Consider the following 21,901-nt stretch of genomic DNA (forward strand, 5'->3'; position numbering starts at 1 on the left):
AACTAAGATGGCATAACAGGCTGCCTAAGTATGATTAGAATGCCCACCCTAGTCACACCCTGGTCTAACCAAAATAGAGAATAAAAGCCTCTCTATGGCAAGGGCGTGACAAGCGACTTACAGTTGTAGTGCATTCATCTTATTAAGATAGCTAGCTGGGACAACCATATATTTCTCAGCCATAGTCAGTATATTTTTCCACAATAAAGTAGCTATCAGCAAAGTCAGAGCTAGTTAAGGGAAGGGGGGGGTCAAGTGTGAGTGATAGTTCACAGAAGGCTTTTTGGGGGGTGGAAGGGGAGGGGGGGATAGGTGTGAAGATGGGTACTGTGGGATTATTTAAAATACTTAAGATAAAGGCCCTGTGGCAATAGGGAAGCACGTACAGCCGTGGAATAGTTCACAGTAGCCAGTAGGACATGTCATAGTGGCCAGTAGGACATGTCACAGTGGCCAGTAGGACAGGTCATAGTGGCCAGTAGGACAGGTCACAGTGGCCAGTAGGACATGTCACAGTGGCCAGTAGGACAGGTCACAGTAGCCAGTAGGACAGGTCATAGTGGCCAGTAGGACAGGTCACAGTAGCCAGTAGGACAGGTCACAGTGGCCAGTAGGACAGGTCACAGTAGCCAGTAGGACAGGTCATAGTGGCCAGTAGGACAGGTCACAGTAGCCAGTAGGACAGGTCATAGTGGCCAGGTCATAGTGGCCAGTAGGACAGGTCATAGTGGCCAGTAGGACAGGTCACAGTGGCCAGTAGGACATGTCACAGTGGCCAGTAGGACAGGTCACAGTGGCCAGTAGGACAGGTCACAGTGGCCAGTCATAGTGGCCAGTAGCCAGTAGGACAGGTCATAGTGGCCAGTAAGACAGGTCATAGTGGCCAGTAGGACAGGTCATAGTGGCCAGTAGGACAGGTCATAGTGGCCAGTAGGACAGGTCACAGTAGCCAGTAGGACAGGTCACAGTGGCCAGGTCATAGTGGCCAGTAGGACAGGTCATAGTGGCCAGTAGGACAGGTCACAGTGGCCAGTAGGACAGGTCACAGTGGCCAGTAGGACAGGTCACAGTGGCCAGTAGGACAGGTCACAGTAGCCAGTAGGACAGGTCATAGTGGCCAGTAGGACAGGTCATAGTGGCCAGTAGGACAGGTCATAGTGGCCAGTAGGACAGGTCATAGTGGCCAGTAGGACAGGTCATAGTGGCCAGTAGGACAGGTCATAGTGGCCAGTAGGACAGGTCATAGTGGCCAGTAGGACAGGTCATAATGGCCAGTAGGACAGGTCACAGTAGCCAGTAGGACAGGTCACAGTGGCCAGTAGGACAGGTCACAGTAGCCAGTAGGACAGGTCACAGTGGCCAGTAAGACAGGTCATAGTGGACAGTAGGACAGGTCACAGTAGCCAGTAGGACAGGTCACAGTGGCCAGTAAGACAGGTCATAGTGGCCAGTAGGACAGGTCACAGTGGCCAGTAAGACAGGTCATAGTGGCCAGTAGGACAGGTCACAGTAGCCAGTAGGACAGGTCACAGTGGCCAGTAAGACAGGTCATAGTGGCCAGTAGGACAGGTCACAGTAGTGGGCCAGTAAGACAGGTCATAGTGGCCAGTAGGACAGGTCACAGTAGCCAGTAGGACAGGTCACAGTGGCCAGTAGGACAGGTCACAGTAGCCAGTAGGACAGGTCACAGTGGCCAGTAGGACAGGTCATAGTGGCCAGTAGGACAGGTCACAGTAGCCAGTAGGACAGGTCACAGTGGCCAGTAAGACAGGTCATAGTGGCCAGTAGGACAGGTCACAGTAGCCAGTAGGACAGGTCAATACACTGGCAGAGTAAACAGGAACCTGACAGGCAGTGAAAGTATCAGACCTCCCCAGGGACTCCCTGCTGTACGAACTTGCTATGCAGTACAGATAGTTTCAACCAGAGGCTTGGGTTGGAGAGGGGCCTTCTTACTCTGTGATACACACACATACACACATTCATAAACACAGGTGCAAACTCCACACGCAAACAAATATACACACGCGTACACATACACACAAAATAAACCAAACAGGAAGGAGGTAAAGGAGCCAATCATGAAATGCAGGATATCCATGGAGACAAGTTCATCTGCATTGAGAATGTTGTTTTTGAGAGGGGAAGGGTTACTGACTGACAGAGAGTGTTGTTTTTGAGAGGGGAGGGGTTACTGACTGACAGAGTGTTGTTTTTGAGAGGGGAAGGGTTACTGACTGACAGAGAGTGTTGTTTTTGAGAGGGGAGGGGTTACTGACTGACAGAGAGTGTTGTTTTTGAGAGGGGAGGGGTTACTGACTGACAGAGTGTGTTGTTTTTGAGAGGGGAGGGGTTAGTGACTGACAGAGAGTGTTGTTTTTGAGAGGGGAGGGGTTAGTGACTGACAGAGAGTGTTGTTTTTGAGAGGGGAGGGGTTAGTGACTGACAGAGAGTGTTGTTTTTGAGAGGGGAGGGTTACTGACTGACAGAGAGTGTTGTTTTTGAGAGGGGAGGGGTTAGTGACTGACAGAGTGTGTTGTTTTGGAGAGGGGAGGGGTTAGTGACTGACAGAGAGTGTTGTTTTTGAGAGGGGAGGGGTTAGTGACTGACAGAGAGTGTTGTTTTTGAGAGGGGAGGGGTTAGTGACTGACAGGGAGTGTTGTTTTTGAGAGGGGAGGGGTTAGTGACTGACAGGGTGTGTTGTGTTGTTTGGATTGGGGAGGGGTTAGTGACTGACAGGAGTGTTGTTTTGAGAGGGGAGGGGTTAGTGACTGACAGAGAGTGTTGTTTTTGAGAGGGGGTCTAGGGGGTTAGTGACTGACTAGAGGAGTCTGATGTTGTTTTTGAGAGGGTCTAGTAGGGGGTTAGTGACTGACAGAGTGTTGTTGTTGGATTGGGGGGTAGGGGGTTAGTGACTGACAGAGTCTAGTGTTGTTTTGAGAGGGGAGGGGTTAGTGACTGACAGTCTGTCTGTGTCTGTCTGTCTGTCTGTGGGTCTGTCTGTGCTGTCTGTGTGTCTGTGTGTGTGTGGGTCTAGTCATCTAGTATGTGTGTGTGTGTGATGGGTCTAGTATGTGTGTATGTGTGTGTGTGTGTGTGTGTGTGTGTGTGTGTGTGTCTGATGTGTGTGTGTGTGTGTGTGTGTGTGTGTGTGTGTGTGTGTGTGTGTGTGTGTGTGTGTGTGTGTGATCATCTAATATGTGTGTGTTTGTGTGAAGAGGTTGTTAAGTGAATCATTGGTGATGTTTGTGTAGCTGGTTCCTACACACAAACACACACACAAACATACCAACACACACACACACACACCCACACATTACTACAGTACATAGAGGGTGTAATGAGGCAGATACATGGCAGAACAGTGCTCTGTCATGATGCATTACTCAGGTGTCAACAAAAGAGGAGAAACCCATACAAAACAATAACAATGCCTGGGCCTAGCCTGATGGGTCTAGTATCTAGTCTGATGGGTCTAGTATCTAGTCTGATGGGTCTTGTATCTAGTCTGATGGGTCTTGTATCTTGTCTGATGGGTCTAGTATCTAGTCTGATGGGTCTAGTATCTAGTCTGATGGGTCTAGTATCTAGTCTGATGGGTCTAGTCTATCTGATGGGTCTGATGGGTCTAGTATCTAGTCTGATGGGTCTAGTATCTAGTCTGATGGGTCTAGTATCTAGTCTGATGGGTCTAGTATCTAGTCTGATGGGTCTAGTATCTAGGATGTCTAGTATCTAGTCTGATGGGTCTAGTATCTAGTCTGATGGGTCTAGTATCTAGTCTGATGGGTCTAGTCTAGTCTGATGGGTCTAGTATCTAGTCTGATGGGTCTAGTCTAGTCTGATGGGTCTAGTATCTGTCTGATGGGTCTAGTATCTAGTCTGATGGGTCTAGTATCTAAGTCTGATCTAGTCTGATGGGTCTAGTATCTAGTCTGATGGGTCTAGTCTGATGGGTCTAGTCTGATGGGTCTAGTATCTAGTCTGATGTCTGATGTCTGATGTCTAGTATCTAGTCTGATGGGTCTAATATCTAGTCTGATGGGTCTAGTATCTATGGGTCTAGTATCTAGTCTGATGGGTCTAGTATCTAGTCTGATGGGTCTAGTATCTAGTCTGATGGGTCTAGTATCTAGTCTGATGGGTCTAGTATCTAGTCTGAAGGGTCTAGTATCTAGTCTGATGGGTCTTGTCTGATGGGTCTAGTATCTAGTCTGATGGGTCTAGTATCTAGTCTGATGGGTCTAGTATCTAGTCTGATGGGTCTAGTATCTAGTCTGATGGGTCTAGTATCTAGTCTGATGGGTCTAGTATCAAGTCTGATGGGTCTAGTATCTAGTCTGATGGGTCTAGTATCTAGTCTGATGGGTCTAGTATCTCGTCTGGGTATTGGTCTAGTATCTAGTCTGATGGGTCTAGTATCTAGTCTGATGGGTCTACTATGAAGTCTGATTAGTCTAGTCTGATGGGTCTAGTATCTAGTCTGATGGGTCTAGTATCTAGTCTGATGGGTCTAGTCTGATGGGTCTAGTATCTAGTCTGATGGGTCTAGTATCTAGTCTGATGGGTCTAGTATCTAGTCTGATGGGTCTAGTATCTAGTCTGATGGGTCTAGTCTGATGGGTCTAGTATCTAGTCTGATGGGTCTAGTATCTAGTCTGATGGGTCTAGTCTGATGGGTCTAGTCTGATGGGTCTAGTATCTAGTCTGATGGGTCTAGTATCTAGTCTGATGGGTCTTGTCTGATGGGTCTAGTATCTAGTCTGATGTGTCTGGTATCTAGTCTGATGGGTCTAGTATCTAGTCAGATGGGTCTTGTCTGATGGGTCTAGTATCTAGACTGATGGGTCTAGTATCTAGTCTGATGGGTCTAGTATCTAGTCTGATGGGTCTAGTATGGGTCTAGTATCTGTCTGATGGGTCTAGTATCTAGTCTGATGTCTAGTATCTAGTCTGATGGGTCTAGTATCTAGTCTGATGGGTCTACTATGAAGTCTGATTAGTCTAGTCTGATTAGTCTAGTCTGATGGGTCTAGTATCTAGTCTGATGGGTCTAGTATCTAGTCTGATGGGTCTAGTATCTAGTCTGATGGGTCTAGTATCTAGTCTGATGGGTCTAGTATCTAGTCTGATGGGTCTAGTATCTAGTCTGATGGGTCTAGTATCTAGTCTGATGGGTCTAGTATCTAGTCTGATGGGTCTAGTCTGATGGGTCTAGTATCTAGTCTGATGGGTCTAGTATCTAGTCTGATGGGTCTAGTATCTAGTCTGATGGGTCTAGTATCTAGTCTGATGGGTCTAGTATCTAGTCTGATTGGTCTAGTCTGATGGGTCTAGTATCTCGTCTGATGGGTCTAGTATCTAGTCTGATTGGTCTAGTATCTAGTCTGATGGGTCTATATCTAGTCTGATGGGTCTAGTATCTAGTCTGATGGGTCTAGTATCTAGTCTGATGGGTCTAGTATCTAGTCTGATGGGTCTAGTATCTAGTCTGATGGGTCTAGTCTGATGGGTCTAGTATCTAGTCTGATGGGTCTAGTATCTAGTCTGATGGGTCTAGTATCTAGTCTGATGGGTCTAGTATCTAGTCTGATGGGTCTAGTATCTAGTCTGATGGGTCTAGTATCTAGTCTGATGGGTCTAGTATCTAGTCTGATGGGTCTAGTATCTAGTCTGATGGGTCTAGTATCTAGTCTGATGGGTCTAGTATCTAGTCTGATGGGTCTAGTATCTAGTCTGATGGGTCTAGTATCTAGTCTGATGGGTCTAGTATCTAGTCTGATGGGTCTAGTATCTAGTCTGATGGGTCTAGTATCTAGTCTGATGGGTCTTGTATCTAGTCTGATGGGTCTAGTATCTAGTCTGATGGGTCTAGTATCTAGTCTGATGGGTCTAGTATCTAGTCTGATGATGGGTCTAGTATCTAGTCTGATGGGTCTAGTATCTAGTCTGATGGGTCTAGTATCTAGTCTGATGGGTCTAGTATCTAGTCTGATGGGTCTATATCTAGTCTGATGGGTCTAGTATCTAGTCTGATGGGTCTGATGAGTCTGAGTCTCTCGTCTGATGGGTCTAGTATCTAGTCTGATGGGTCTAGTATCTAGTCTGATGGGTCTAGTATCTAGTCAGATGGGTCTTGTCTGATGGGTCTAGTATCTAGACTGATGTGTGACATCTGATGAGTCAAGTATCAAGTCTGATGGGTCTAGTATCTAGTCTGATGGGTCTAGTATCTAGTCTGATGGGTCTAGTATCTAGTCTGATGGGTCTTATCTAGATGGGTCTAGTATCTAGTCTGATGGGTCTAGTATCTAGTCTGATGGGTCTAATGTCTATATCTAGTCTGATGGGTCTAGTCTGTCTGATGGGTCTAGTATCTAGTCTGATGGGTCTAGGTCTAGTCTGATGGGTCTAGTATCTAGTCTGGGTCTGATGGGTCTATCTAGTCTGATGGGTCTGATGTATCTAGTCTGATGGGTCTAGTATCTAGTCTGATGGGTCTAGTCTGATGGGTCTAGTATCTAGTCTGATGGGTCTAGTATCTAGTCTGATGGGTCTAGTATCTAGTCTGATGGGTCTAGTATCTAGTCTGATGGGTCTAGTATCTAATCTGATGGGTCTAGTATCTAGTCTGATGGGTCTAGTTTCTAGTCTGATGGGTCTAGTATCTAGTCTGATGGGTCAAGTATCTAGTCTGATGGGTCTAGTCTGATGGGTCTAGTCTGATGGGTCTAGTCTGTCTGATGGGTCTAGTATCTAGTCTGATGGGTCTAGTATCTAGTCTGATGGGTCTTGTCTGTTGGGTCTAGTCTGATGGGTCTAGTATCTAGTCTGATGGGTCTAGTATCTATGGGTCTGATGTCTGGTCTAGTATCTAGTCTGATGGGTCTTGTCTGTTGGGTCTAGTCTGATGGGTCTAGTATCTAGTCTGATGGGTCTAGTATCTAGTCTGATGGGTCTAGTATCTAGTCTGATGGGTCTAGTCTGATGGGTCTTGTATCTAGTCTGATGGGTCTAGTATCTAGTCTGATGGGTCTAGCATCTAGTCTGATGGGTCTAGTATCTAGTCTGATGGGTCTAGTATCTAGTCTGATGGGTCTAGTATCTAGTCTGATGGGTCTAGTATCTAGTCTGATGGGTCTAGTATCTAGTCTGATGGGTCTAGTATCTAGTCTGATGGGTCTAGTATCTAGTCTGATGGGTCTACTATGAAGTCTGATTAGTCTAGTCTGATGGGTCTAGTATCTAGTCTGATGGGTCTAGTATCTAGTCTGATGGGTCTAGTATCTAGTCTGATGGGTCTAGTATCTAGTCTGATGGGTCTAGTATCTAGTCTGATGGGTCTAGTATCTAGTCTGATGGGTCTAGTATCTAGTCTGATGGGTCTTGTATCTAGTCTGATGGGTCTTGTATCTTGTCTGATGGGTCTTGTATCTTGTCTGAAGGGTCTAGTATCTAGTCTGATGGGTCTTGTCTGATGGGTCTAGTATCTAGTCTGATGGGTCTAGTTTCTAGTCTGATTGGTCAAGTATCTAGTCTGATTGGTCTAGTCTGATGGTTCTAGGATCTTGTCTGATGGGTCTAATATCCAGTCTGGTGGTTCTAGTATCTAGCATGCTAGGTCTACTAGCCTAGTCTGAAGGGTCCAGTATCTAGTCTGATGGGTCTAGTATCTAGTCTGATGGGTCTAGTCTAGTCTGATGGGTCTAGTATCTAGTCTGATGGGTCTAGCATCTAGTCTGATGGGTCTAGTATCTAGTCTGATGGGTCTAGTATCTAGTCTGATGGGTCTAGTATCTAGTCTGATGGGTCTAGTATCTAGTCTGATGGGTCTAGTATCTAGTCTGATGGGTCTAGTATCTAGTCTGATGGGTCTAGTATCTAGTCTGATGGGTCTAGTATCTAGTCTGATGGGTCTAGTCTGATGGGTCTAGTATCTAGTCTGATGGGTCTTGTATCTAGTCTGATGGGTCTTGTATCTTGTCTGATGGGTCTTGTATCTAGTCTGATGGGTCTAGTATCTAGTCTGATGGGTCTTGTATCTAGTCTGATGGGTCTAGTATCTAGTCTGATGGGTCTAGTATCTAGTCTAATGGGTCTAGTATCTAGCCTGATGGGTCTTGTATCTTGTCTGATGGGTCTGGTCTGATGGGTCTAACCATGCAGGATGTTCAACAGACATAGATGTTTAAGAGGTGCTGATAATGACAAGTTACATTCTATTACCATTGATGCTGCAATCTATTCTACAAGCACCTCAATGTGATCTATTTTTCAAGATGTGGCCTGTGATGAAAGCAACCAAAGAAACAACTACTTGCCTTTTCAACACAATAAACATAACATGAACATTGATACAGAAGCCATGAGAAGCTTCCCCTTTATAGATTTTGCGGTGTGCAATTGTAATTATGACGACCATTTCTCGTGTGGACGTCATTAAATGATTGCCTAATTTATTGTAAAAAAAAAGAAAGGATTATTGTGTTGATTGTTAGTGGGACTTTTTCGTGGCAGTTGGATTTAGCAGTGAAGGACATCTCCATAAAAAAACAAGTACTTATAGGCCAGTTCTGAGTACGCTCCTTAGCTACAGCTGCTAAGCAATCACATGAAGAGGCCATGGGCTTTTAGCTATTGTCAGCCACCTGAGAGACTGTCTAGTCTCAAATGTACACCTGGGCCCAGATTCACAAAACAATTCTTTACACAAAACTTAAGAAGTATTTTAAGATTTTTTTTTTTAAAGTTCACAAGAGACTAAGTGCAATTCCTCAGCAATATCTTAAGATTTAATGATTTTTACACAAACTTTTCAAATATCTTCTTGCAAATATTCTTAAAATGTGTGTTGCTAGGCAACTGTTCCAACTTTCTTCTTAAGTCTATAGTTAAGGAAAAAAGTTTCAGTTAAGTTGAGATGTCTTCTTAAAGAAGGTTTGTGAATCTGGGCCCTGGTGCACCAAGATCCCCACACAAGCCTGCTGAGCTGTCGTCGCTGATCACCAGCAACGTGTGGGGGCTCAGAAGCTCTGGTTGGATGAGGCACATCATAAGCCATGGCAAAATGTTTAGAATTACAGGCAATTAGCTTTTAAAACGGCAAAATATTCTCTCAGCTTCATGTCACAATGTGTACAATAGCAGGAAATAGAAGGGGGAGGGGGATTGCTCGGTCCTTGCTGGGGACCTCGCGAAACGCCACGATCTCTGATGACTCCATTGTAGGGCCGTACATCTCTGACGACAACGGATAGCCACTCCAAAGAGAAGATGGACCAGACATCTATAGACACAAGGACGTGATTATATTTTTCAGCTGTCAAAGCTGTGGAAAAATAACTAATATGCTGATCAATAGAACAAAAGAGTGATGAAGGGATCTCACAAATGTGAGGGGCAACGGGACACACACACACACACACACACACACACACACACACACACACACACACACACCTCTGAATGGCCCAGCCTCTGAATGGCCCAGCCTCTGAATGGCCCAGCCTCTGAATGGCCCAGCCTCTGAATGGCCCAGCCACTGAATGTCCCAGCCACTGAATGTCCCAGCCACTGAATGGCCCAGCCACTGAATGGTCCAGCCACTGAATGGCCCAGCCACTGAATGGCCCAGCCACTGAATGGCCCAGCCACGGAATGGCCCAGCCACTGAATGGCCCAGCCACTGAATGGCCCAGCCACTGAATGGCCCAGCCACTGAATGGCCCAGCCACTGAATGGCCCAGCCACTGAATGGCCCAGCCTCTGAATGGCCCAGCCACTGAATGGCCCAGCCAGTGGAGCAGAAAAAGGGCAGGTGCTTTTCCCCAATGAAACCCTGCTACAGATGGCCTGCATGGGGCTACTTAATGAGACCCTGCTGCAGATGGTCTGCATGGGGATACTTAATGAGACCCTGCTACAGATGGTCTGCATGGGGCTACTTAATGAGACCCTGCTACAGATGGCCTTCATGGGGCTACTTAATGAATCCCTGCTACAGATGGTCTGCATGGGGCTACTTAATGAAACCCTGCTACAGATGGTCTGCATGGGGCTACTTAATGAGACCCTGCTGCAGATGGCCTGCATGGGGCTACTTAATGAAACCCTGCTACAGATGGCCTGCATGGGGCTACTTAATGAGACCCTGCTGCAGATGGCCTGCATGGAGGGCTACTTAATGAGACCCTGCTGCAGATGGCCTGCATGGGGAGGGCTACTTAATGAAACCCTGCTACAGATGGCCTGCATGGAGCTACTTAATGAGACCCTGCTGCAGATGGCCTGCATGGGGCTACTTAATGAAACCCTGCTACAGATGGTCTGCATGGGGCTACTTAATGAAACCCTGCTACAGATGGCCTGCATGGGGCTACTTAATGAGACCCTGCTGCAGATGGCCTGCAGGGAGGGCTACTTAATGAGACCCTGCTGCAGATGGCCTGCATGGGGCTACTTAATGAAACCCTGCTACAGATGGCCTGCATGGGGCTACTTAATGAGACCCTGCTGCAGATGGCCTGCAGGGAGGGCTACTTAATGAGACCCTGCTGCAGATGGCCTGCAGGGAGGGCTACTTAATGAAACCCTGCTACAGATGGCCTGCAGGGAGGGCTACTTAATGAGACCCTGCTGCAGATGGCCTGCATGGGGCTACTTAATGAGACCCTGCTACAGATGGCCTGCAGGGAGGGCTACTTAATGAGACCCTGCTGCAGATGGCCTGCATGGGGCTACTTAATGAGACCCTGCTGCAGATGGCCTGCAGGGAGGGCTACTTAATGAGACCCTGCTGCAGATGGCCTGCATGCGGATACTTAATGAAATGATGAGGGTTATGTATAGGCCCCCTTGGTACTCCTTCCTGGACAATCGGGGGGCGGAAGAGAGCAATGAGCAGAGGGCTGCGGGCTGCGGGAGGCTTCCATGCAGAGACAGAGTTCAGTATGTACCTGTTCCCCGGAGGCCTCAGATCTCTGGGATAACAGGCACACACAAAGAGTCTGGCAGTCTGAGTGGAGCTTACTGAGAGCAAGAGCAGGGAGTGCCTTTACAGTATTTCAACCTGCTTGAGTTGACATTTCTAGAACTGGGACAGAAAAGGCTCTACCGACCGTATATATAAAAAATAAAAAAACTGATCACAGTGACCTCAAGAGGTCAAGAGTCTTTGAAATCCGGAGACTGTGCTGACCGGAAACAGGCGCTGATGTACAACACGCACAGTGTACAGTCCCTTAACTCCCTGCGACTGCATCAGAGCTGAAAGAGTTTAGCTGGACAAGATGATTGATTAAGTAGCGTTCAGATCGACGTTGGACAATTGAGCGTGAGAGAAGGAGCGATTCATCAAGGCTAATGCCGGGGAGCAGGGGTAGATGAATGGAGCGAGGTATTGCTGCACAATCCCTAAACCTTCCCTTCCCTTCCCCTTCCCTCCCCCTTCCCTTTCCCTTCCTGTCACGTCACTCTTTCCAACATTAAAGGGATCCTTTTCTTCCCCCTACTCGTGCATTTTAATAAGGAGGAGGGGGAGGAGGAGGAGGAGGAGGAGGAGGAGAAGAAGGATGAGGGGGAGAGGGATGAGGGGGAGAGGGATGAGGAGGAGGAGGAGGCATTGCATTTCCACATCATGTATGTGTTATGTAGGAGTTTCCAGGTTGCACTGCATTTCAATCGTGACTATCTGATGAGCTGAGGAAGACTCACCCTGGGAGGGGTTGGCTAAGACAAGCCTAGACCAGTTGACCTATCAGAGGTGAGAGATTATGGATCGGGCAATCCCCTTGAAAGCGCATAATGACTCTTCATAAGAGTGTCAGACACTGAAGAGCGAAGGGAGGTGAGGGAGGGGGAGTGGGCCCAAGGGAAGTGTGTTCCCCCCAGTCACATGGGATGTGGGTAACCCTGGCAACGCAGAGAGAACCTCTTGAAGGTCTCCCTGGTGACATTACAAATATACTTCCTGCTGTACTTCTCCACATTTAGGTGGACAGGGCCAGCCACATCCGAGCAGTAGATAACAGATGTCAATACTCTGTAGACCTCGTATCACATACTAGAGCCTATACTGTAAGAATATATGAATCAATCATCGTACTATGCTGTACTGTAGCTAGCTGTTAACATTAGCATTGTAGCAACTACTGAGTGTACACACTGGAAACAGAGCAGGGCACTAGAGAATCAGTACACACACACACACACACACACACATTATTTTGAGTTGATTTCTCTATCTACTGCAGGCCAAGGGGGGAGTTGTGTATACAGGAGAAACAGATAACTCTGAGAATAAACTGCTACAGCTAGCCATGTAGTGCTCTACTGCTGCTGCTACAGCTAGCCATGTAGTGCTCTACTGTTGCTACTACAGCTAGCCATGTAGTGCTCTACTGTTGCTGCTACAGCTAGCCATGTAGTGCTCTACTGTTGCTGCTACAGCTAGCCATGTAGCACTCTACTGCTGCTACAGTTACCCATGTATCCCTCTACTGCTGTTGCTACAGCTAGCCATGTAGCGCTCTACTGCTGTTGCTACAGCTAGCCATGTAGCGCTCTACTGCTGTTGCTACAGCTAGCCATGTAGCGCTCTACTGCTGTTGCTAGAGCTAGTCATGTAGATACTCTCTCTCACCTGTCTCTCACCTCTCTCTCACCTGTCTTTCACGTCTCTCTCACCTGTCTCTCACCTGTCTCTCACCTGTCTCTCACCTGTCTCTCACCTGTCTCTCACCTGTCTCTCACCTGTCTCTCACCTGTCTCTCACCTGTCTCTCACCTGTCTCTCTCCAGGAACTAAGAACTGCAGCCGCCCTCTCTCTTCCTTTATTTTTTCACCTATAACTTTTCTCAGTATCTCACTTCATCAGTCTTGCTTTCTCTTTGACCCCTCTATCATACTGTAGCGCTTTCCTCAGTTGGACCTGTCTGACATATCTCACCCGGTGGGGGGGTGTCTATCTCTATTACCTGGAGGTGATTGAGTAGTGTGTCACTGGCCACCAGCCCAGAGCCTGATATACCAGGCAGCACTGCATGTTTCCAGGATATTCCTCCTGAGTGTTTTCCCCATATGACCTCACAAACCAGGATGACTGACGCAACCAATGATCAGGCATCAGAGGGGGGACTTGAGAATACACCAAGAGACTAGCAAATACAGTCATGAATATGAACCAAGTATAGAAGATATGGTACAGTGGTTCTTGGAAACCATAGTAACCAAGCAGGTTGAACTTGTACGAGTTTTCAACCTCACCGCAAAACACACACACACGCACACACACACTGCGTATGGTCCTACCGTCCTTCCTGTACAGGTTGATCTCCATTTTCCTCTCTTCCGAGCCCAGCAGTGCTTGGGCCATCTGGGCGATGGCCAACCGCTTGGTTTGAGGGCCGTACAGGAAGTTACAGGTACAGGGCTTCTGCATGATCTCTGCTCGTGAGTAGCCGCACATGGCGCAGAAGCCATCGTTGCAGAATATGATGGCACAGTTCTCCACCCGGGCATTGGCGATGATGAACTTACGACCTGAGGATGAGAGGAAGAAGGAGATGAGGTAGATAGCAGGAGAGATACAGTGTGTATGCGCATTTATGTATTGTGTTTTGTGTGTGACTAGTAGAAAATGGTACATCCTTGACCTTATGAACAAGAGCTACATCCCCTTTGCTCAGCACCTCATGGCCATCTGAGTTTCATTAGGGAAAGGGGGATACCTAGTCAGTTGTATAACTAAATGCATTCAACTGAAATGTGTCTTCAACATTGCAGGGCAACCTTAATCAACATCCACATCTTCAGTAGCTGGGGAACAGTGGGTTGACTGCCTTGCTCAGGGGGAGAACAACAGATGTCTACCTTGTCAGCTCTGGGATTCAATCCAGCCACCTTTCGGTTACTGGCCCAATGCGCTAACCACTAGGCTACCTGCCTAATGCCTAGACAGTTTAAGAAAGTTAAAACCTATTTACTACATTTCTATAACTCTTTAAAATTCTGTTTGTTGAAGAGAAAAAACTAGCCATAATGACCCTGGTCACCCTTGACTGCTGTAGATTTATTCACCTCAGACCATCTACAAACACATGGCCTATTAGCTATACAATTAGCTGCGACACATAAACTCATATTAACTCAGCACCGTGATTAAAAAATTACTACAAGTTAACTGTAGATAGCTGACTAGACTAACTAGACTCATTTACCAATCTACAAAATGTTAACTGACATGAGCTAATTGTGTGACTGTCAGTTAGTGATATATAACAAGAGGGAAACTGCTGATGCACAACGCCTTGTGTTCTTCTATTCTAACTTTCATCATTAAGGAGAGACCCTGACCGAGTTTTTTAAATGCTCATGGACAAATCTCTAGAATGTGTGTTTGTGTGTGTATGTGTGTGTGTGACGGTGGAATTCAGTTGTCGCTGCTCCTTGCTTTTCTCTGTATCTCCGATGAGCTGTCTTGTTAAATGGGAAGCGTGGACTAATGACCGCTCAGAGTGGCTCAAAACACAGGAAGAAGGACATTGGGAGGAAGAATGTCTGCTATTCTCCTAATGAGCAGGGCACTATTTCTGCTCTGTTCAGGCGACCGTAGGATTTTTAAGACAGGAGGATTTGTGAGTATTTTCTAAGAATGTGAGCTTGGGACCTTTTGAAAATGAGAAAATAGTAAGTGGTTTGTATTTGGTGGGTTGAGACAACATACAGTAGCAAGAAAAAGTATGGAAATCCTTTGGAAATACCTGGATTTCGGCATAAATGGGTCATAAAATTTGATCTGATCTTCCTCGAGGTCACAACAATTGACAAACACAGTCTGATTAAACGAACACACCAACTATTGTATTTTTCTATTGTATTCCACACGTGTGGTTCAAAATGGTAGATGGAGTCCCCATCGAGTTTTCCACTGAACAAACTAACTTTTTTTAGAGAATAAAGCACGCTTGTCCTAATTTCGTTATGGTATTGAAATTAGGTTTTGTATTGAACTGAAATTTGAAGATAAAAGATAATGGACCAAAGATGGATGAGAGGGAGACAGGATTGTGTTTCATTTGTCAAGCTATATCTTACTGTGTTATTACAGACTCGACGAGCTTTTACACGGTCGGCAAAAAGTGGTTCAACAGTGTTCTTTCCCCATAAGAGAACCCTTTTTGGTTCCAGGTAGAACCCTTTTTGGTTCCAGGTAGAACCCTTTTTGGTTCCAGGTAGAACCCTGTGTGGTAAGAGTTCTACATGGAACCCCCAAAAAGTTATATCTGAAACAGAAGGGTTCTACCTCCAGACTTGACTGCCCTTGACCAGCACAAAAACATCCTGTGGCATAGTGCACTAGCATCAAATAGTGTTATGCAACTTTTCAGGGAAGTCAGGAACCAATATACACAGTCAGATAGGAAAGCAAAAGGCTAGCTTTTTCAAGCAGAAATGTGCACCCTGCAGCACTAATTCCAAAAATGTTTTGGGACACTGTAAAGTCCATGGAGAATAAGAGCACCTCATCCCAGCTGCCCACTGCACTGAGGCTAGGAAACACTGTCACCACCGATAAATCCACGATAATCGAGAATTTCAAAAAGCATTTCTCTACTGCTGGCCATGCTTTTTTTCCAACTGGCTACGCCAACCCCTGCAGCAATGTTCTGACAGAGTTACAAAATCTGGATCCCTACGAAGCAGCCTGGAACCAAAAATTGTTATTTAAAGTGTTCTATGGGGAGAACCGAAGAACCCTTCTAGGACAGCAATTTATTTTCGAAAGTTGTCGTGTCCCACTCCAAGAGATATTATCTTCTGTAATTTAAAATTGTGTGTGTGTGTGTGTGTTTGAGTATTGCGTGTGTTTGGCAATGGGGCATTGCGTATTCCGGGCTCCGTCTGTTCCTCTAGACTGTTCCAGAGAAACCTGGCACACCTTTCACACCACTTACAATGTGGCAACAACAGTAGCAGCAACAATAACATCTAGTCTTCTTAAATTCTCTCCGTCTCTCTCTCACACACAAAGACACCCGAGCACAAAGACACACACACCCTTGCGGGCCTCGCACCACCAGCTGTTACTGAAGAAGAAAGAGCCATCAGGCATAACAACAAGGCAGCTCTCTCTCTCTCTCTCTCTCTCTCTCTCTCTCTCTCTCTCTCTCTCTCTCTCCCCGCTCTTTTTTCTCTCTCTCTCTCTCTCTCTATTTCCCTCTATTTCCCTCTCTGACACACACCCTCACAGAGAAAGATCACAAACAACAACACCCACCTAGTCACAAGAAAGGGAAAGGGAAGAGTTAGGAAGGACAAAACCCTGACTAAACCCAATCTCCCATGAAGCACAACTTGTACCCTACGCTACGCATGAATGTAGTGACATTTGACTTGTAATTTGGCTTGTAAAATGGTTGAATATAAAAATCTTAGCATGAAATTTGGACTTTTTAATAAAAGCTATGACAGAGTAAACATACTTTCCAAGACATAGACTGACCAGGTGAATCCAGGTGAAAGCTATGATCCCTTATTGATGTCACTTGTTAAATCCACTTCAATCAGTGTAGATGAAGGGGAGGAGACAGGATAAATTATTATTTTTAAACTTTGAGACAGTTGAGACATGGATTGTGTATGTGTGCCATTCAGAGGGTGAATGGGAAAGACAAAATATTTAAGTGCCTTTGAACTGGGTATGGTAGTAGGTGCCAGGCGCACCAGTTTGTGTCAAGAACTTTGCACATTGACTCTGTACTGGTATGTATATAGCCTCGCTATTGTTATTTTACTGCTCATGTTTAATTATTTGTTATTCTTATTTTCTTTTTTTTTTTACTTATCTATTGATTACTTAACATGTTTTTCTTCTTCAAGCATTGTTGGTTAAGGGCTTGTAAGTAAGCATTTCACTGTAAGGTCTACTACACCTGTTGTATTCTGCGCATGTGACAAATAACATTTGACTTGAGTTGATTTGAGAACTGCAACGCTGATGGGTCCTACACGCTCAACAGTTTCCCGTTTATATCAAGAATAGTCCACCACCCAAAGGACATCCAGCCAACTTGACACAACTGTGGGAAGCATTGGAGTCAACATGGGCCAGCATCCCTGTGGAACGCTTTCAACACCTTGTAGAGTCAACATGGGCCAGCATCCCTGTGGAACGCTTTCAACACCTTGTAGAGTCAACATGGGACGGCATCCCTGTGGAACGCTTTCAACACCTTGTAGAGTCAACATGGGACGGCATCCCTGTGGCTTTCAACACCTTGTAGAGTCAACATGGGACGGCAACACCTTGTAGAGTCAACATGGGACGGCATCCCTGTGGAACGCTTTCAACACCTTGTAGAGTCAACATGGGACGGCATCCCTGTGGAACGCTTTCAACACCTTGTAGAGTCAACATGGGACGGCATCCCTGTGGAACGCTTTCAACACCTTGTAGAGTCTGTGCCCCGATGACTTGAGGCTGTTTCTGAGGGCAAAAGTGAGGGGTGCAACACAAAATTAGGAAGTTGTTCTTGATGCTTTGTATACTCAGTGTAGGATTAAAACCATTTCAATTTTCCAAGATATTTTTGTAAAGACTACCTCCCATTCTGATATTTTTTTTTTAAATATGTTTTTTAGGATAAATATGAAATATATAAAATTGACCAAATAATGTACTTTAAAAAAATAGGATTTAATACATTTTAAAATATATTCCAACATATAGAACATAAATGCATTTAAAAATGTATATCACAATATATGTTAAATGCATCAGAATGTATTTTGGAATATACAGTACATATCAATATACATGGTAAATATATTTAAAAATGTATTTGGACATATTTTGTAAAACATTTCATTTCATGTATTTAAATGTAATTGTAAGAAATAAGTGTGTATGTCAAATTAACTAGATTTATTTTAACAAAATGTCTTAACAATGAAACCTTAGTAGGTGATTTGATATCACATGCACTTCTGTTAATCTCATTAAAACTACAGAACAGATAGTCTACCCCTGCTCCCTGCTCCTCCGGCACTCTGGTTCATTCTACTGGTCCATTCTAAATCAAAACAAATCTCACACATATATTATTTAGTATATGTAAAGACATTATTAAATCAAGAATAATCTGATGGGTGGCAATATTAGCCAATCACTTGTGAATGATGTTTTAGCCAATCACTTGTGAATGATGTTTTAGCCAATCATTTGTGAATGATGTTTTAGCCAATCACTTGTGAATGATGTTTTAGCCAATCACTTGTGAATGATGCCCAGCTTGTGTGCAGTAGGGCAAGAAACAGCGTATGCTTTTCTTTTAGACTTTTTCCAAATCATATTCGCCCACCTCATGTAGCCCAGCCCACAGGCCTATATGTTTTGATAAGATTTGTATCACAACTAAATTGGCCGAATAATTTCTTAAAATGAAGCACATTAATCCGATTTACAACCAGTGTAGAACTTTACTGGCATACAAAGGCCTTGCGTGGGGAAGATCATTTTCATGCATAATCACATCGGCGGCCATTTTGCAGAATGTTTTTTTTCATCAGCCTCATTAATTTTTAAAGTAAAAATAATTAACATTACATCTAACAGTCAAATCATAGTGTAAAAGCAGGTGAACTGGTTCTACTCTTTTTGGCCATTTTCTGGTGTTTTGTGGTAAAAAACTGAGCAGGATGAGCATAACACGTCAACCCTGTTAAAGACTACAAATGTTTTAAAATGTATTGTTTATTTAATGTATTATTTATTTTTGTGAAGCTTGCATTCTATTGCCCCTCCCTGTTGCACACAACAAGCTTCCGTTCCCCCTGTCACAGGGGGATTCGTGGATAATGTATCTTGTAATTACCAGTTGGAGAGCCGGTTAAGTGAATTTGTCCCAGATGTGGTAAATTTCCACTTCCCACTTGGCTACGAACACAGCATAACACTGCTATCCATCCACATGGAGTCATATACTACCACTCATTGGAAGCATAAGATCTAGACCTACACTTTGACATATTGTGGAGTGTTGTACAATGTGTATATATTTTTTTAAATAGATTTTATTTTATAATTATAACAAAAACATCAGGCACTAGATTTTTTTCATTATTTTATTAAGCAGAAGACAGGCCCTTACTACAGTCATTCTTTACCTCTTGAGAAAAATATTGTTTTAATGAAGTTGAACATGTGCTCAGAATGAGAGAATGTTCCAATTAGGTGAAATCAAACTTCTTTTTTTTGTGTGTTTTTTTGCTGACCATGATCACCATTGATCAATATTTAAAGATGAATTTAAGAACTGAATTAGTAACCACTTTGGCCACCCTGTAAACTAGATGTCATGCATTTCTGGAATATTGTCAGGCATTACATGCATTTGAGCAAAGATGCAAATGATGCTACATGTATGTGAAATACATTTAACGTCACTTTTAATATATTGAAATGTATATTGTTTTCTGTGTGGGTAACCTTCACTCCTAAATCAACCTCTTATCCCTAGTGAGAAAATAAGGGAAGACAAGTCATCGTTATTCCGACCACAGAAAGACGAGCTGTCGTCATGGCGTCAGCTAATGGGGATCGTGATAAAATAAAATACCAGGGCCAAAGGCAATAAAAGGCCCCAAAGCAAGGCAATTCAGACATACATGCAAACAAAGGCTATCTTTTCTCCAGGTTGACGCTAAGTTAAAGGGTTTCCCTCTATAAATTAACAGCCACAGGGCCCTTACCGTGTCTTAGAGGCTAGCGGTTTAGCCCGCAAGCAATAAACACTGGTATTTAGAGGGTCACATGATAGCGTACGAGGGGAGGGGTTGTTTATTTCTTAGGCCAATTGAGCGGGGTAGGATCTGAGCATCATTTGGAGAGTGCTAATGGTTCGCCACAAACCACAGTGCTGGAAAAACATGCCTGAAATATATAATGCTTGGTGTTGACCTAAGGTCAGTGGCGACCTGTCATTCAGGGCCACCTGTTTAGCTATAATATTATTATACATGTTTTGTGTGCCTGTTTTGCATGTCATTTTGGCATTCATGCGTGTCACATATCAGTTTGCAAACAATGTAAAAAAATAAATAACCATTGAGTTGATAAAGCCACATACAAACATGGTCTCTTTTTCAGCATAGCTCAGTGCTTTCTGTGGTTTTATTTAACCAGGTAAGTCAGTTAAGAACAAATTATTTACAATGACAGCGCATACCGCCCAAACCCAGATGACCCTGGGCCAATTGTGCGCTTCCCTATGGGACTCCCAATCACAGCCAGTTGTGATACAGCCTGGATTTGAACCAGGGTGTTTCTAGTGAAGCCTCAAGCACTGAGATGCGGTGCCTTAGACTGCTGCGCCACTCGGGTGGGGTAGCCAGCGGAAGACACGGAGCGTAGGGGTTGGTAATGTTTTCTAGTTGCGCCGTGATTGGCTCAGTGTTCTCTTACTCAAGGGGACACTACGTCACAGCAAAATATACAGGTAGAGCTAAAAGAAAATTTAGCCCCTTGAGTGCTGCCATAGAGTTACATTAGATGTGCCCATCTAAGAAGGCTCAAGTTTGTTGGCCACAGATAAATTGGCGTCAAATCAAGTTGTATCTACAGTAGCTTTGATTGGACTGATCATGTCAACATAATTTGAAAATCCTAGCATCATGAATCAAGTTGATAATCTACTGGAAAAGCCTTGTCCACCCTTGTCATATGAAGAGATATTATAGATAAAACGTATTGATGCTCATCGGCCATTGGACATTAACATTACACAGACATTTGGAAATCACAAATGTTGGGTTGGTAATGTTTTCTAGTTGCGCCGTGATTGGCTCAGTGTTCTCTCCGCTTTCAAAACAACTGGAAACTTGGAACTGGGAAATCTCAGACTTCAGTGAGTTCAAGACAACTGGAAACTTGGAACTGGGAAATCTCAGACTTCAGTGAGTTCAAGACAACTGGGAAAATAAGTTTTGAACGGTCATCCAACTCAGAATTTCAAGTCGGGAATTCGGGACTCTTTCTCGAGCTCTGACCTAAAGATCACTAACGTCATGATTGACCTTGTTTTTTTCTGAGTTCCCAGTTGTCTTGAAAGCACCATAAATCCAGAGAATGCCAGACTTTGATGACAAGTGAGCACAGCACAATAAAGTGAGTCCAAACAGGTATTCTATGCTGCTGCATAAATTATGTAATATGCCAGGGAGATATGAACAGCTGAAGTTGGAAGTTTACATACACTTAGGTTGGAGTCATTAAAACTCGTTTTTCAACGACTCCACAAATTTCTTGTTAACAAACTATAGTTTTGGCAAGTCAGTTAGGACATCTACTTGGTGCATGACACAAGCCATTTTTCCAACAACTGTTTACAAACAGATTATTTAATTTATAATTCACTGTATCACAATTCCAGTGGGTCAGAAGATTACATACACTGAGCTGACTGTGCTCAGAAAATGATGTCACGGCTTTAGAAGCTTCTGATAGGCTAATTGACATAATTTGAATCAATTGGAGGTGTACCTGTGGATGTATTTCAAGGCCTACCTTCAAACTCAGTGCCTCTTTGCTTGACATCATGGGAAAATCAAAGGAAATCAGCCAAGACCTCAGAAAACAAATTGAAGACCTCCACAAGTCTGGTCCAAACGCCTGAAGGTACCAAACATGTTTGAATCATGTCTGAGTATAACAGAACTCATATGGAAAGCGATAACCTGAGACAAATCCAACCAGGAAGTGGGAAATCTGAGGTTTGTAGTTTCATTTGAGTGATTGTCTATCCAATATGCTGTGTCTATGGGGCCAGATTGCACTTCCCAAGGCTTCCAGCAGATGTCAGTCTTTATAAAGTAGGTTGAGGCTTATATTGTGAAAGGGGGTCGA

At 44.5% G+C, this 21,901-nt stretch overlaps 1 protein-coding gene across 1 annotated transcript in view; it reads right to left on the bottom strand.

Moving 5' to 3' along the window:
- The window catches only part of LOC135521686 (potassium voltage-gated channel subfamily H member 2-like), a 298,098-nt gene that overhangs the window by 257,674 nt on the left and 18,523 nt on the right, over positions 1–21,901 (bottom strand). The window contains exon 3 of the mRNA XM_064947361.1: positions 13,309–13,539. Coding sequence (XP_064803433.1) covers positions 13,309–13,539 — 231 coding nt within the window. The remainder of the gene's footprint in view (positions 1–13,308; positions 13,540–21,901) is intronic.

The sequence above is a fragment of the Oncorhynchus masou genome, chromosome 30 (assembly GCF_036934945.1).
Source record: "Oncorhynchus masou masou isolate Uvic2021 chromosome 30, UVic_Omas_1.1, whole genome shotgun sequence".
Taxonomy (NCBI): Eukaryota; Metazoa; Chordata; class Actinopteri; order Salmoniformes; family Salmonidae; genus Oncorhynchus; species Oncorhynchus masou.